General features: G+C 32.7%; 1 protein-coding gene across 3 annotated transcripts in view; it reads right to left on the bottom strand.

Moving 5' to 3' along the window:
- Window positions 1–15782, bottom strand: part of LOC118191893 (short-chain dehydrogenase/reductase family 16C member 6-like) — a 125804-nt gene that overhangs the window by 55326 nt on the left and 54696 nt on the right. Inside the window, exons 3-4 of one of the 3 annotated variants that reach the window (XM_035362747.2) lie at window positions 13803–13919; window positions 1889–8117 (exon numbers count right to left, since the gene is read on the bottom strand). In XM_035362747.2, the coding sequence (XP_035218638.1) occupies window positions 8015–8117; window positions 13803–13919 (220 nt within the window). In that variant the 3' untranslated portion in view covers window positions 1889–8014. Of the gene's footprint in view, window positions 1–1888; window positions 8118–13230; window positions 13568–13802; window positions 13920–15782 lie in introns of those variants that run through there. The other 2 variants (XM_085821228.1, XM_035362746.2) reach the window with 2 other exon arrangements.

Raw genomic sequence — 15782 nt, 5'->3', positions numbered from 1 at the left:
ACGTTTGCAGCAGGGTGGCCATTACTTCGGCTTTCCTTGACAATGCAGCATAGAGACAGAAGGCGACTTTTAGTGTACCAAATGAGAATATTGAGCAAAGGAGTGGCACAATGTCGCCTTTTCAAACCAGTCCAGGTTCTAGGTGCAGTATTCTGATGGCCGTATATGTATCAAGGCCATCTTGATATCAAGGCCGTCTCCTATCAAGATGGCCTTGATATGTGTCTGGAGTGTCCGAGGAGACAGCACGTCGCCTGCTCGCATTCGATGTCGGCATAGGGGCCTTGCACCTGGTGTGATGGTTTGGGCAGCCATTGGGTACACGACACGCACATCTCTAGTTCGGATCGACGGTAATTTGAACGCAGATGGGCACATTTCTGACATCTTACGTCCAGTGGTTGCGCCCTATCTTCGAGGTCCCCAAACGCCATGTTCCAACAAGATAATGCAAAACCGAATGTTGCGCGTCGTGTTCTGACCTTCCTCGATACACAAGGTATTCGATTGCTGCCCTGATATGCATGTCTCCGGATCTGTCACCCATTGAAAATATCTGGTCATGGGTTGCTGAGAGACTGGCCCGCCACGCCTTTCCAGCTAATGCGGTTGATGAAGTGTGGCATAGACTTGAAGCAGCATGGAATGAGTTGCCCATTTCTGTCATTCAAGCCCAGTTTGACTCCATGCCTAATGGGGTAAGGGTCATTTTAGCTGCCACGGATGGCTAATGTTTATACTAATTTCGTACCTCTCTAAACCTCAAAAATGCTTACAAATTTAATCCTTTTGTGGTCATGCCATACCGTTTACTTGAAATATATATATATTGGTAATTACTTTCTTTCATAATGTTGCAATTTTAATGGCCAGCAGTATATATATATATATGTGTTGTAATTTAGAAGAGAAGATTTAGTTCACTTGCTATTTTGGCAACTCAATGTATTTTTCTTTATTCTTAATATGAATTATATATATTCTAGTGGACGACCGCCCCTAATGACATTTTTGTCCACTATTCTATACGTTATGACTGTACTTAGAGTAAAATATCTGATGCGGATACCACATGACTTCCCTGTAGGGTTTATTAAATTTCGCTGCACTTCATTTAAACATATTTAGGAACATAATTATCGATCCAGGGCTAATCTTTGGAATATGGTAACAGGTAGTTTGGCGACATTTTGCTAAGGCGATAAAGGTCACTAGCTAGTACTTTAGCAGTGTACATTTATAAAGTCAAGACTGTGCGCAATGCCAATTTTGTGCAATTCTGGGAGGTTTTTTTTAAGTGAAAATAGGTCGACGTGTACATGGATACCGTGTATGTGGAATTCTTAAAAATGGCTCAAGCAGTGGGCGATTCTGCACTTTCTCCCAATTTCACACCTAATCTTCGTCATGATTAATCTCTTTTGTTCCATAAAAGTTCTAGCATAAGCGTAATTCGGCTAGCAGATTGTTGGAAAAAATGTTGAGTAAAAAATATACATGCTTTGTGAAAACAAAATGGTGTCCAAACAAAAACTAGCAGGTTGCTGTAGCAGGGTTGGTCGCCAAAGTTTCGCCAAAAATCGCTAAGTTACCATAATCCAAAGATTAACCGATCCAGTACTTATAGTGCAAAAGATTTTACTTTTATGAGTCAGGATGCCATAATAAGGGATGGAAATATTTAAGTTGGAAACACGTGACAGATCAGATGCAGTCTTACAGGACCGTGCTCTGGATCCCTGGATACAGCAACGCTCAAGAAAACAGGGGGGGGAAGAGAAAAATGCGAATGAAAAAAAAAAATCCGAGGATTAAGGTTTCTGTAGTATAAAAGATCTAAAAATACAGTTTCAGTCTTGCACCTCGAAACAAATTAATACAGTAGATATTCCTTTAGGTATGAACTTTATTTTAAAGTTGCAGTAGAAACATTCAACAATAGTATTACAAAAGTAATTTTATTACAATGAAGACAATTTATAATACAGACTAAGCTCTTTGGCTGCATTCCGAAGTAGTTTATCCCAAAGGTTTTTCATTAGCTGATTTTAGATTAATTATTTTTGTGAAGCACTTTTAGAACTTCTTAGATGAGTTTGAAAATTTTCTCCTTTGTAACATTGTTACGCGATATACTTTTTTATTACCAAATGGATGAAAGTTCATCCATCAATTTGTTTTTACTTTTGAGGAGCCGTTTGGGAAAAACTCTTCTAAGCTTTAGCAATTAGCATAAAAATACTCAAAAAAAGTACTCTCTTCATACTAAAAGGAAATTCAAAATTAATTTAATTACTAATTAACAGCAGTATTTTGCACATCTCAAACTTGTTTTAGTTAGAACGCAATACCTGCAGGACTAACATGGCACAAGTTCTACGAGGAGGCAACAAACATTTTTACTTTTAAAAAAATGTAAAAAAAAAAATTATTACTCGTACATTAAACGATAAGTTGCGAAAACACATTAAAACATTTTCTACTAAAGAAATAATGAACGTTGATTGCGTGAAAGCACACTACTTGATTAAAAAAGAATTTGAAGAGGAAAAGAATTCTCATTAAAAGTAATTAAAATTCCAAATTTAGAATTTCCATTAGAACTAATGATAAAATTTAAAATACATGATGGCAATGGCTTAAATTGCATATTAATGTGACATAAAAAAATGCATGTACGATTTAAAAACTACGCTGTAAATACTTTTCAGAATTAACGATGACAACAATCTTTTATTAGTACTAAATTATGTAGTTAAACATAATTCATATATATATAGAAACTATATATATTATATAGTTAATATATATGAATATATTATATAGTTAACATAACATTCATTTTTGTAGAATCTATCAGCATTATTTTACGTAATATTAAATAAACATATAACTAAATTCGGAATTTCTGATTTATACTCAGTTTTGAGATTAATTTTTAATACGCAGCGTTTTCTGCGAACGGAATATTTATTCCCTTCCAGAAATCACACTTTGGAAGAATATAAGTTGTTTAAAGTGACACTGAAAAACACAATTCACGTATGCTTTTCTTTTGTATCACTTAGCTGATAAATGATTTAGATTTTAAAGAATGGCTAATCTTTAAAATATGGTAACAGGTAGTTTGGCGACATTTTGGTAAGGTGATAGGAGTTTAGGAATAATCTGAGAAGTACAGAGTTCAAATCACAGATTATTTTGTCTCAGAGAAATGAGAGATCATGAGACATGTCATGTGACATTTTCCGGAAAATTCCGATCGTGATTTTAGCTTATTAGCACTTAGAAACAATTTCGCTGCTAAAGTGCAGAATCGCCCACTTATTTGTTTGGCGCTTTTTACAAGAGTAAGAAGAATTTAATTTTTGTCAATTTTCTTTGACTTTTTAAGTGAAAATAGATCGATGTGCACATAGATAAAGTCAAGACTGTGCGCAATGCCATTTTTGTGCAATTCTGGTAATTTTTTTAAGTGAAAATAGGTCGACGTGTACATGGATACCGTGTATGTGCAATTCTTAAAAGCGCGCGAAGCAGTGGGCGATTCTGCACTTTCTCCCAATTTCGCAAGTAATCTTCGTCATGATTAAGCATTTTTGTTCCATAAAAGTTATAGTATAAGCGTAATTCGGCTAGCAGATTGTTGTAAAAAATGTTGAGTTAAAAAAAAAAAAAAAATTGCCTTTACTTCGTGAAAACAAAATGGCGTCTAAAACAAAACTAGCAGGTTGCTGTAGCAGGGTTCGTCGCCAAAATTTCGCCAAAAATCGCCAAGTTACCATAATGTAAAGATTTAACATTTTTTTCAAAGAAAAACAAAGATGTAAGTTTTATGAAGGTTATATCAAAGGCATTTGCTTGCCAGTGTTTCTTCTACAAAGGTTTGGGTATACAGTAATTAACGTAATTTTTTTATACAATTTCACATTTACAGCTGTGAAAAGTGATGTCAATGAATAGACGTCACACAAAACTATGCAATACACGATTTTTTTAATGCACGTTCATGTAACTTTTTTGGTAAGTCAGAGAAAGTATCCTCTCCTTTTACAGTATCTTTAAGGCTCATTTTAGTTGACTAGCAAATGGCATAAACAGTGACAAGATAGTTATGGCACAATTTGTTTTTCCTTAACAGAAACATAACTCTCATCTTTAGGAACAGTTATCATTAAGTGAACACAATTATTTGTTTTTACAGTTCAGTAATCCAGCTTTTAATTGCCGATTAACTAATAATACATTTTTCGGAAATTTCCTACGTGCTGGAAAGGAGTAGTGAACGTGCATTTAAATATCTCTTGGGTGAGAAGAAGAGTAACTACTTCTGGGTGTGGTGTTGTTGTGGTGTTAAAGCGGCAGTTGAAACAGACTGGAGTACAAAAATGCGGTGCAGACTGTGTCCAGTATGTTGCAACGTGTCGAATTTTAGCTTTATGAATTCCAAGCACCGGCTCAAGTGGAAGCTACAAGTGTGCTCATCTACCAAACTATTTTGCGTGGACAACAAATCCCATGATTACAGGAGTATCAGCGAAGTCATGGTACTCAACGTTACCACTTGTTTCTGTGTAAGACAACAATATGTATTTGAAGTTGTTTCCCTGTGTTTACCAAGGTCAGTAAATAGAAAAGGTTATGCTCTTTCATGGTCAAACCTCTCTCATTCCGACACTAGAATCTTAGCTGTCTGCGCAGTGACGTCACATTACTCACAGAAGCGGTTTTTCCCACCTTTGCTGTGGAATAGGACGTCGACGTCACGAGATTGGTTGACCTTAGTCCAGAAGAGCAAACCATGTATTATACTAATGTTAAAGCTTACAAACGAATACTCCTGGCTCACTCCTTTTACGAGAACACTCTCGTCGTTACAACTAACATAAATTAATACATATATAGAAATAATACAAGTACATATATATATAGGAAAAATACAAAGTAAAAAACATGTATGTATAGTACAAAATTTCAAATTACTAAAACATTTTACGACTAAACATAAAATATACAGGTTTTTGAACTGAAGAAAAATATTTTGAGAAAAGATATATTTTGCAAATGTCTAAATACTGAAGCTCATATAACGGAAAAATAGAGTTACAGTTCAAACAATAAGTATTATAGTTGTAAAGTTAACTAAAATGTTTGAATCTTAAATCATTGCAATAGTAAGAAAACTGACTCAACAGAAATTATCAAAACAAGTTTTTGAAAATTAAGACTAAAGAAAAATTGTCAAAATAAGTTTTTTGAAAATTAAGACTAAAGAGTTTTTGAATATTAACAGTTAAAAAGAAAAAAGAATTCAAAAGAAAAATACAGTGAACCCTCTCACAGTAACCATTTCTAAAAGAGTGTTTTACAGGGTTGGCCAAATTTCATATCAGTAAGACGCGCAATTTCGAATTCAGGAATATTCGAGAGCCGCATCTAGATTTTCTAAAAGCCACTAGTTCATATTTACATCATTATAGAAGTACAATAGGAGGTTTTAAATAGAAAGAAATCCCTGATAAATTTGTAAAAAGAGTCTAAACTAATTAATTACTTCATTTTGGACACTGAATAGTTTGAGTTTACCATATTTCATACATATATTTTATATGCACGAGCCGCACAAATTGCCTGCGAGAGTCATATGAGGCTCGCGAGCCGCAGTTTGGCCGACCCTGGTCTAGTATTTCTGAGAAAGCTTGGTATTGAAAAATAAATATATTCTTCTCTAAGACGACCTGTCATCAGATCAAGACTATGATATACATTAAGCGACCAGCAAAATGTCTAATTCTGAAAGCAGCGTAAAATATTCCCAAGTGCTATACCAATTCAGAAATTTATCTCCAAAAAGAAACCCATTTTTAATGGAAAAAACGTTTTTCATGTATTTGTGAAGTAAAACTATTCTTCTCTAAGACGACCTGTCATCAGATCGAGACTATGATATACATTAAGTGACCAGCAAAATGTCTGATTCTGAAAGCAGCGTAAAATATTCCCAAGTGCGATACTAATTCAGAAATTTATCTCCAAAAAGAAACCCATTTTTAATGGAAAAAACGTTTTTCATGCATTTGGGAAGTACTAAATCTTTACCTCAGTATGATTGATGGTAATGTATGATAATTCGGTAGGTCACTATTCAAATGAATCATTGTGTATTCCTAAATTTTTCATACTAATTGTTTCGTTTCATACTTTTGCAAGTAAAATACACTAAATCAATGTTGAAGCGACGATAAGACAACTTTTTTCTGGATTTTAGGTTACTACAATCGATCGCGGTTATTTGGAAGTCGAAAATCTTTACAGTGCAAGCATGCGTAGTAGATTTTATTAAAGCATCGTGAATTTTAAGTAATTAACTAGGATATGTGCAAAACCAATTGGAAAAGAATTAAATTTAAAGGCATGATTTTAAAGTCACTGGCAATGAATAGTGGTAATTTATCGGAAAGGAAGTTTAGAATAGGCTTGAAAAGATAGATGTTTTCATACTGATAAAATGGCTGATTTATAATTTCATGAAATTTAAATTCTTTTAGAAGAGACTGAGCAATTTAGATAGATGTAAAATTATGCATAGCAGCAAACTTTTGTCTGGTGTATATTTGAACCAAGACTCAGAACACAAACTTTTGTCTGGTGTATATTTGAACCAAGACTCAGAACACAAACTTTTGTCTGGTGTATATTTGAACCAAGACTCAGAACACAAACTTTTGTCTGGTGTATATTTGAACCAAGACTCAGAACACAAACTTTTGTCTGGTGTATATTTGAACCAAGACTCAGAACACAAACTTTTGTCTGGTGTATATTTGAACCAAGACTCAGAACACAAACTTGCTGCTTTGCCTAATTTTATGTTTCCATTTGACATGTTTCTCTTCTCTTCTCTTTGAGATCATTAAATTGTTTCTTGCAATCACTAAAAACGTTTTTTTTATTTTACATGTATGATCAGTTTTTCGTATTTTAATGTACTAAACACGTAGCAATTTTCAGAAAATTAAGTACAAAATAAATTTACTTATTATCTTCGTAATTTTTGTTTCTGTTTCTTTTACTATATTATTAGCAGTTTATTAATCTGTTATTTTCTTAATAAATTGATGCACCGTGTTTCTACATCAGTATTTTTCTAATAATACACTAAGCCCCCCCCCAGCAGCCGAGCGGTAAAATCACTGAACACTGATAGTTCACTTCCAAGTTCGAGTGCCGCGAATGGGCCGTCTGCATGTGCGTTTTCGTGGTTTTCCCCATGTGTAATGTGTATACGAGCCAGTATCGCCTTAGAACGTCCTCCACGAAAGCATCCCTCCTCTTAGGTAGAGAGCCTTCGAAGCTTTGCCATAATCATATAAACCTAAACTTTTTAATACATTAACAGCAATTTATACTATAAACTATTGCATATCAATAATCGCCAACACTGATAGGCATTTTTCTAATACACCCTCTTTCCACCGAAATCCGTCTGGCTGGCCAAATTGGAGAGGGTTAACTGTAACAGTGCCAAAGTGATTTATAAAAACTAATTAATTATTCTGTTATTATGAAAGAAAACTACCATAAAGTTAAAACAAAAATTATACACTTGGAAAACTTAGTACAGCAAAAACAATATCTTTTCATGACAAAGATTCATAAACAATTTCTTATGTTATACGTCACACTATATAATCAATATTAACGTTATCTGCAGAGTTTAAGTGCTAAAGTTACGACAAAAATCATAATAATTTAAACAACGAATAACATTCCATCAATGCAGTTAAGTTAAGTGACAAAGAAATACTGTAACAAGTTCATTAAAGCATATAAGCAATTTTTTGTACAATACATAATTTTATAAGCAAAATGTACTAAATTCTAATTAACATCAAACTGACTAGCTTTTGGATACGTCAGCCTAGCTTTTAGCTCAACACTTTATATGTTAACATAATCTCATTTAATTTAAATACTCAAATATATTTGTCTAGACTATCGAGAAGACAGATCGTCATTTTGTCTTTACATCTTGTTTGGTTCTTCCAGAAAGGTTGATTAGTGTTCGACCTTCCAAAGTTGCAAGACCCACATTTATTGCTTTTACGGGAAGAAGTCTGAAAAGCAAGCAGTTGTTAGGTTTGTCCACCACCAAATACAGAAACATGCAGAAGAGAAGCTTAAGCATTAGCAAACATCTACCAACATGCTTAAATAACTATCTCATTAGCCTAATTAGCCATCAATAACATACCTAAAATGGAATCTGGCAACAGAAACTGACAGCCGATATGTCTGACGGCATTTTTCAGGTACATTTAAAAGCCAGATAAAGGCTGGTCGCGTAGGTCTATTATTTTATAAAGTATAAAATATTTGATTCCGACAAGTTCATTTTTTTAAAAACAAACAGAAATAGGAAAAAAAAAAAAAAAAAAACTAAATAGAACTGAAAACTAATTTTCAAAACGTGCACAGACAGGTAAAATGAATGTTGCATTTAAGCATAATGCATCTTAGGATGAAATAAAAAATTTCTCCTTGTTAACAGAAACAGTTATTTAAATATATTCCTACTGATCATCACTCAGGTAAAATCTTCAACAAGTTTCTATTCATGCTGAAAATACTGCAGTTAGCCCTGCATATTAATCCATGCGAATTCTGATGAACAGATCATTTAAATTTCTCACATCTACCGTATTTGCATTCTAAAGATTTCTATATAAGCGTACAGAAACAGCATTTTTAAGCAGCAGCTAAAATAAGCTAAGCTAAAATTATCTAATTATCTATTTCAGTTGCAGATTACGTTGTTCCTTAATCTTCTAATTAGATTCGGCTTATTATATTTTGCAGATGTTAGAGCAATTTTATAAAAATAAGCTTGAACTTTCGATTATGTCAAAAAGAGTTTCCGATTCTGGAGCTGCAAAAGGATCTACAAAGCGAAAGCATGTTTCGATGTCCATCAAACAAAAAGTGGAATTGCTGCAAAAAATGGATAAAGGCCTTTGTTTGTCTAACCATTCCGAAATCTGTTTATCAATTTCACGCTGCTCTGCGGGGGGGGGGGACGTCGCGGCGCGCAATGAACTGGAAGTTGATCTGTCAGCACTATCCTCATCTTCAGGGCAGATGTTTTTATTTTATTCGGCTTATAATTCCTTACTAAATGTAGTATTTTCATCTCGATGTACTCCGTCTTTGATATGATTTAAATCAAATTCCTCGTCATTATAAATATCACGAATACACATCAAATAGTTTTCTGGTTGCAATTTTCTAATTTCGACGATGCGTAATGTATGCTTGCGCATGCGCGCGTTGAAAGAAAATAAATATTAAACTTTTTTGTAAATTTTGATACTCTTTACATCATAATTGCTCTTTATCTCATAAATTACGGTTTCATATTTTTAATTTTATAATTTCTGCATGCCATCTTACCAGATTTAAATTGATGATCTATAATTCGGAAAAACCGATAATCCAGAATCGACGAAGTCCGACGAGTCCGAATTAAAGACTTTTGACTGTAGTTATTTTCATCCATTAACGATATTGGCATATTTGATGAACATAATTCTACTACAGTTACTATTTTAAAGTGTCGAATTACTTGCGCACTCGTAAATAAATGAAACTCATATAATTTACTTGTGCGCTATCCCGCGCACTAATTCATCAATTCTGTTATTTGTCTGTTTTAGGTTAGCCTATACTTAGGGCGTCCCTTGGCTTATCGCCAAGTAGTTGTTTCATTTATGGTAACCTGAGTAGGTGCATGTTATGGAAACCCTATTATGACGTGATTGGTTGCGTGATTGCGGTGAAGTTGACTGATGGGAAAATATTTGTTGGATATTAGTTAGAAAGTACGTCTCGTATTGTGTGTCGTAAAATGGCTGCCGGTGGTAAAGAGAGTGTTTGGTGGCATAGAACGATGGAGCGGAAGGGTTGTTTTTTGATGCTACTTTGGTAGACGTTTGCACAGATTTTGGAGATTTTTTTTTTTTTTTTGGCGAGCGATACGACTTATGGTAAACCCATTGTTGGACAAGTTATTTATGGTAACCGATACTTTGTCATTTTATAAAAAAAATAATGCGTTTTATTATGCATAATTTCCGTGTTTTAAATAAAGTCGCCAACAATTGATGCTAAACGGAATATCCTCGCTGGTAACCTTTTACGCCTCATTTTCAAAACAAATCACAGCCGTTTCTTATTAGATTAATTGTTTCTTTCAATGCTGGCATCACAGCACTCACCCGAAGGCGAAAATACAGAAAAGGCAAAGTCAAGGCTTAAATTCATCAATTCTAATGAGAACGCACTAGCGAAGCACTAGCACTGCGGTTTTACATAATTTCTGAGTAAGCTATTCGTACGAATTGAAATAATTCTTTCATTTAAACTTGTATTCCAAATTAAGATTTAGCTTGAAATTAATGTAGAAAATTACTGAGAGAATTAGTTTTTGTAGCGTAGTTTAAGTGAGATGAGATAATTTGGGGGTCACGTAATACTAACCGTCGCATAAGGATGTTGAACCATAAAAGCATAGTAAATTCTTAAATTAATGTCTTTTTACAAAGTTATTGTCTTTATTTATTGGCCTTTTTACAAAATTTTAAACGATATTAAAACGTTCATGCCTTCAAAATAAAAATTTAAAAAAAAAAAAAAAAAAAAAACCAACTCTTAAGAACGAACATTTGTTAACATTTTTTATGTGTATACTCTATGCTGTCGCCAATAAAGTCTGCTTGGTGAGATTTGCGCCGGCGAAACGGAAAAGTACCAATATTATTTATGGCTTCTAAATATTAATTTCTAAATATAAACTTTCTAAATAAAATATTATGACTCCGATTCTTTTGTGGTACTTATCAATACACGACAGGTTAAATACTCAAAAAAAAAAAAAAAAAAAAAAAAAAAAATGTAAGTACATATTTTTCTTTTTCTTTATAAGTGCATACTTCTATTTTTATTAAAAAAATTAATCACTGTTTTCAAAAATTGCTGAGATATTTGTTGCCACAAATTTTTTAATGTTAAATAATTATATCTTACAAAAATTATTTTAAAGTGTTTGAATTTAAGTAATATTTTAATTCTTTTAAACGTTGGTATGATGTTTTTAATTCGATATTCAATTTAAGTAATATTCTAATCCAGTTAAACGTTGGCGCAATGTTTTTATTCTATTTCTTTGCTATATGAAAGTAATAATTTAACCTTATTTTAGTATTTTATACTCGTAGTAAATGTTTAAATTTGCCCGCCATCTTAAAAAATGACGTTTTCAACAAAAAATTAATCAATTATTTTTAAAAATATTTATTTTTTTAAAGTTTCGAATACTTTACTATGCGTAAAATACGTAAAAAAAGCGTTTTTCAAGATGGCTGACGGTTGTAAAAACCGCGCCAACGTAAATCGCCAAAAATCCGTGCAACCGTCTACCAAAGTAGTACATTTTTTTTTTTTTTTTCTTTCTTTTTGAAGTGGTTAAGGACAAAAGAAAAGAAACTTTGTTGGATGTAATTCAATATAAGTGTCTTGTTTGTACGAAGGAAATGCATATGGTCGAATGTAAAGATCGTTCAGATGGTGTTAAGTTTAGGATTGTGTATCCATAGATCGCCAATAGATGGCGGTAGTGTTTGTTTGTGAAAAGAAACTGTGATGTCAATTATGTATATGTATCAGTTCGTCTTTGGTGTTCCTGAATAAATGTTGTGTGGAAGAACGCTCCTCTGTTTATTACTTTAACTTCGATCCAGTCTGATTTATTAGAGATTTACACATATTTTGTTTAGATGGCTTTGAATGGGTTTGTCGTAAGAAAGGTTCAAATGCTCACCATACAAAGCGTTCAATTAGAAAGGGAATAGGGTATGAGGAAAGTTTTTGAATGCTGTTAAGGAATTTTGTGTGCCACAGACTGGAGACACATTAATTTCTAAATGAGGTAAGTGGATATTTCTTTTGGTTAGTGCGTAAATACGATAAGATGCATTTACTGATACGATAAGATGTCCTTTTTTATGGTATTTCATTGTTTAATTTAAAATGCAGTTTATTGAGATTATATATTTTTTTTGTTTGGCTCTAGTGTAGAATTAGGTGCTCCTTCGATTTTTAAGTGAAAATAGATCGATGTGTACATGGACCAAATCAAGTCAGTGCGCAATGCTTAGTTTGTGCAATTCTCTGATTTTTTTTCAAGTGAAAATAGGTTCATGAGTACATGGACACAGAGTTTGTGCAATTCTTTGACTTGGTAGTTTGGTTTTGTGTAGCGGCCATCTTGAAACTGTGCCTTGGTGGCCAATCGCCAAAAATCGCCAATTTTCGCCAAGGGACACCCTTAAATACATTTTTACTCTCTTTTATAATCAAAATTGATTAAGATTTTCAAATAAACAGAAATGGTAATGGAATGTTGATTTCCTCAAGCTAGTTATGCAGCTATTGAGATCTCACGGTTTGTGAATTTGATTAAATAATTACATAAAAATACATTCATCAAAATTTTACTTTTAGTTATTCCCAATTCAATTTCGTAATTTGCATGCTTGACTAAAATTTCAATGCAAATACAAATGGAAAACATCTGATTGCGATCATGATCAAATTATTTAGTTTTTGATTAAAAAGTGGTAAACTTATCAAATGAGATTTCTTGTTCATATTTTTAAAATAAACTTCTGTATCAGGGTATGAATGGCTTTGATCAAATCCTTTCTCCAAATCTTTTCTTTTTGCAACCATTGTGATAAGCATTTTTCATTCTTCTAACTAAATGCACAAAGATAACTTTAATTTGCTTATTAATGTGCGAGTCAAAGTCAAACCATATTCGGGGCTAAATACTACTTACATTTAAAAGTGAAAAGATTTTACGAAATTCATATTAAAAACTCTAGAAGATATTAAAAGTTTATGATATCTAATACAGTTGCATTTGCATTTATAGTTTCACATCTTTAAGCACTGCATCTGAGATGTGCATAACAAAAATTTGTCTCTCATTAAAATACAAAAGATTTATATTTATGTTCATATTACTTAAATACAAGAAACATAATGGAAATCTATTATATTTGTTCTATTAGCCACACTTCCTTAAAAGAAAACAATTATTATTACCAGAAGAAAAATTTTTGTCAAAATACTTATCATTTTTAAAGTAAAAGTGAAATGTAACCAATAAAAGTATATTCATACTCATTGTTTTTGGCAGGTATACACAAGTCAACTAAATTTACACATGACACAAAAATGCGTAATACAGTTTTTTAACAAAACAGAAATTATTGCTGACATAAATCACTTTCCATCGATGGAAATATTTCCATGTGAACATGTATAGTAAAATATTCACATAAGGTGCGCATTTAGTAAAGATGAGACATAAAAGGGCCAGTTTTGGTAAAGAAACTGTTTGCCACTTTCAATCTAATCTTTTTTGGCTCTTCCGATGAAATTATCCATGCTGTCTTCAAGATCGAATAAAGAGATCAAAGTCTTATGCACTTTGCAAGGTGAAAGCCTAGAAAAATAGAGGTTTAGTATATTCCCAACACCAGTATTAATATTGTTAAAAAGATACCAAAACCAAGCTTGTTATAAATAATTAGAACGCAGTGATAATAATTTCTGGAATATATTTCAGAAAATTGGTTAATACAAAGGAAAAAGGGAATGGAATTTTTTTATAGAAAAGACCATTCAACACACACAAAGTAAAATGTAGCACATAAAATAAATAAATAAGATTCACTTACGTTTTGATTGTTATTAATATGTTGAAAGCTTTCGGTAGCAAAAGAACTTCTTGGTTTACTAAAACAGCGGAAACTATTTCGTCAGCCACATACTCGGGTGACATCATTGTAAAAACGCTGAAAAAAAAAAATGAAAGCTGTTTTTATTTCTCCACAAAAATGTCTACTCTTAACTTTTATTATCACAGCACATAAAAATCTGATGTGTACACCACATGACTTCCTTGTAAGAAATATTAAATTATATGCATTTTTTCTTGCATTGCATTTAAACTTATTGGATTGAATTAAATCTACTTCGCCGACAGCGCATAAACCACAATAGAATAAATGCATTCTCTAAAATTCACTTACCGTAGCGACACTCTGGCGCTAGATTTAATTAACAGTATTATATTTCGTTCATATTATAACTCATAATGCACAAAATTTATATCATTTAAAGAATAGAATTATCTAATCGTTGCCACATGTTCTATTCAAATACTATAATAAAGCTAGAATGATGTATAAAAGAAATTAAGCAAACAAAACGAAAAACAAACAGTTTTTCAAAGACGATTGAGTATTTCTCATTCAATTAATTCACTTCTCACTTCGCAAGAAGGCAAAAATACATAAAAACTCAAAATACCTACATTAAAAATTACGAAGTAAATCTTAAACACTTATTTCCTCGAAAAAATTCCAGAAAGGATTAAGCATGATTTAATTGGCAATAATAAACGAAGACGTTATCTTTGTCGTTGCGAAGCTAAGTTTCTCTAAATTGGCAACAAATCCACTAGTCTGTTGTTTCAAATGCAAACAATCAACGGCCGCCATCAAAAAGAAAAGGCTTAGCGGCACTTAAACAACTTTAAAATTGTTGAAAATTCTAAAAATATTGCATACAGATTTACTAAAGGCGTAAAACCCTTAACCGGAAGATAAGAGCAATATCATTCAATCATTTTTAAAGCAAAAAATGCACAATTTACAAACATATAAGAGTAAAGAAACTGAGATCACTGATCCGGTAACACAGTGGATATATATATAAATATATTTGTATACGTTTGGCGCGGCCTATTGCAACCAAAATACGAGGTGCACATCTACATATTATAGCAGTCCTATATACAAAATTTCAACGTTCTGAGGCTACTCGTTTTTGAGTTATGCGAGATACGTACGTACGTTCGTACAGACGCCACGAAAAATTCTCTTCAGAATTAATTTTAAAGCAATTTTATAATATTTTTGGAGGAAACGAGTGTTTTATTCTGTCCTTACATACAGATATAACGCAAAAAACATCGTTAAATTGCATTCGATAGCGGTCAAAATGGATATTTTCGTTGAAATATGCCGGCTGAAACTTTTCGCGATTACAATACTTCCTTTTTACTTCGTACAAGGAAGTAAAAATCATCGCAGTGTAAAACGCAGAATATTTTATCAAAGTGGGTACAAAATTTTCTTACTACTCACTCTGGCCAATGAATTAGAAACCTTTGAGATTTTGATTTGAATGCCTGCTAGGGATGAAATATGCAAACTTTTTTTTTATGACGTGGGTTACACGTGGTTCAAATGCTGGTATAAGTAAGGTAGGCCCATATCACACGGCGTTTGTTTCACACGAACGTTTTCACGTATGAGGGACACCAGCGATGTACCATAGGTCAGCTGGTAATGCCTTCCCATACTAACTCTTTGAAAAAAAAAAGGGGGGGGTAATTGCAAATTTTATAAGAATTTCCATAGACTGAAGCTTTTCAAAAGGTCTAAAGTTTGCCTATTATGGTACACCGTGCAATTCCACAGTACGCCCCGCATCCAGTATTTGTTAAAAATAATGGTGTAGGGCATAAGTAGATTACAAAATAGTCGGAATACAATTAGAGATTCACAAGATAAATTAAACATCTGATTTGGTGCAACAAAAATAGGAGATAAAGATAATTAATAAACAAATAAACATAATGAGATAATTAT

The sequence above is a fragment of the Stegodyphus dumicola genome, chromosome 7, assembly GCF_044657685.1.
Source record: "Stegodyphus dumicola isolate Sdum_Otavi_A_Nest chromosome 7, ASM4465768v1".
Classification (NCBI taxonomy): Eukaryota; Metazoa; Arthropoda; class Arachnida; order Araneae; family Eresidae; genus Stegodyphus; species Stegodyphus dumicola.
This window is presented reverse-complemented; position numbering and strand designations above follow the sequence as displayed.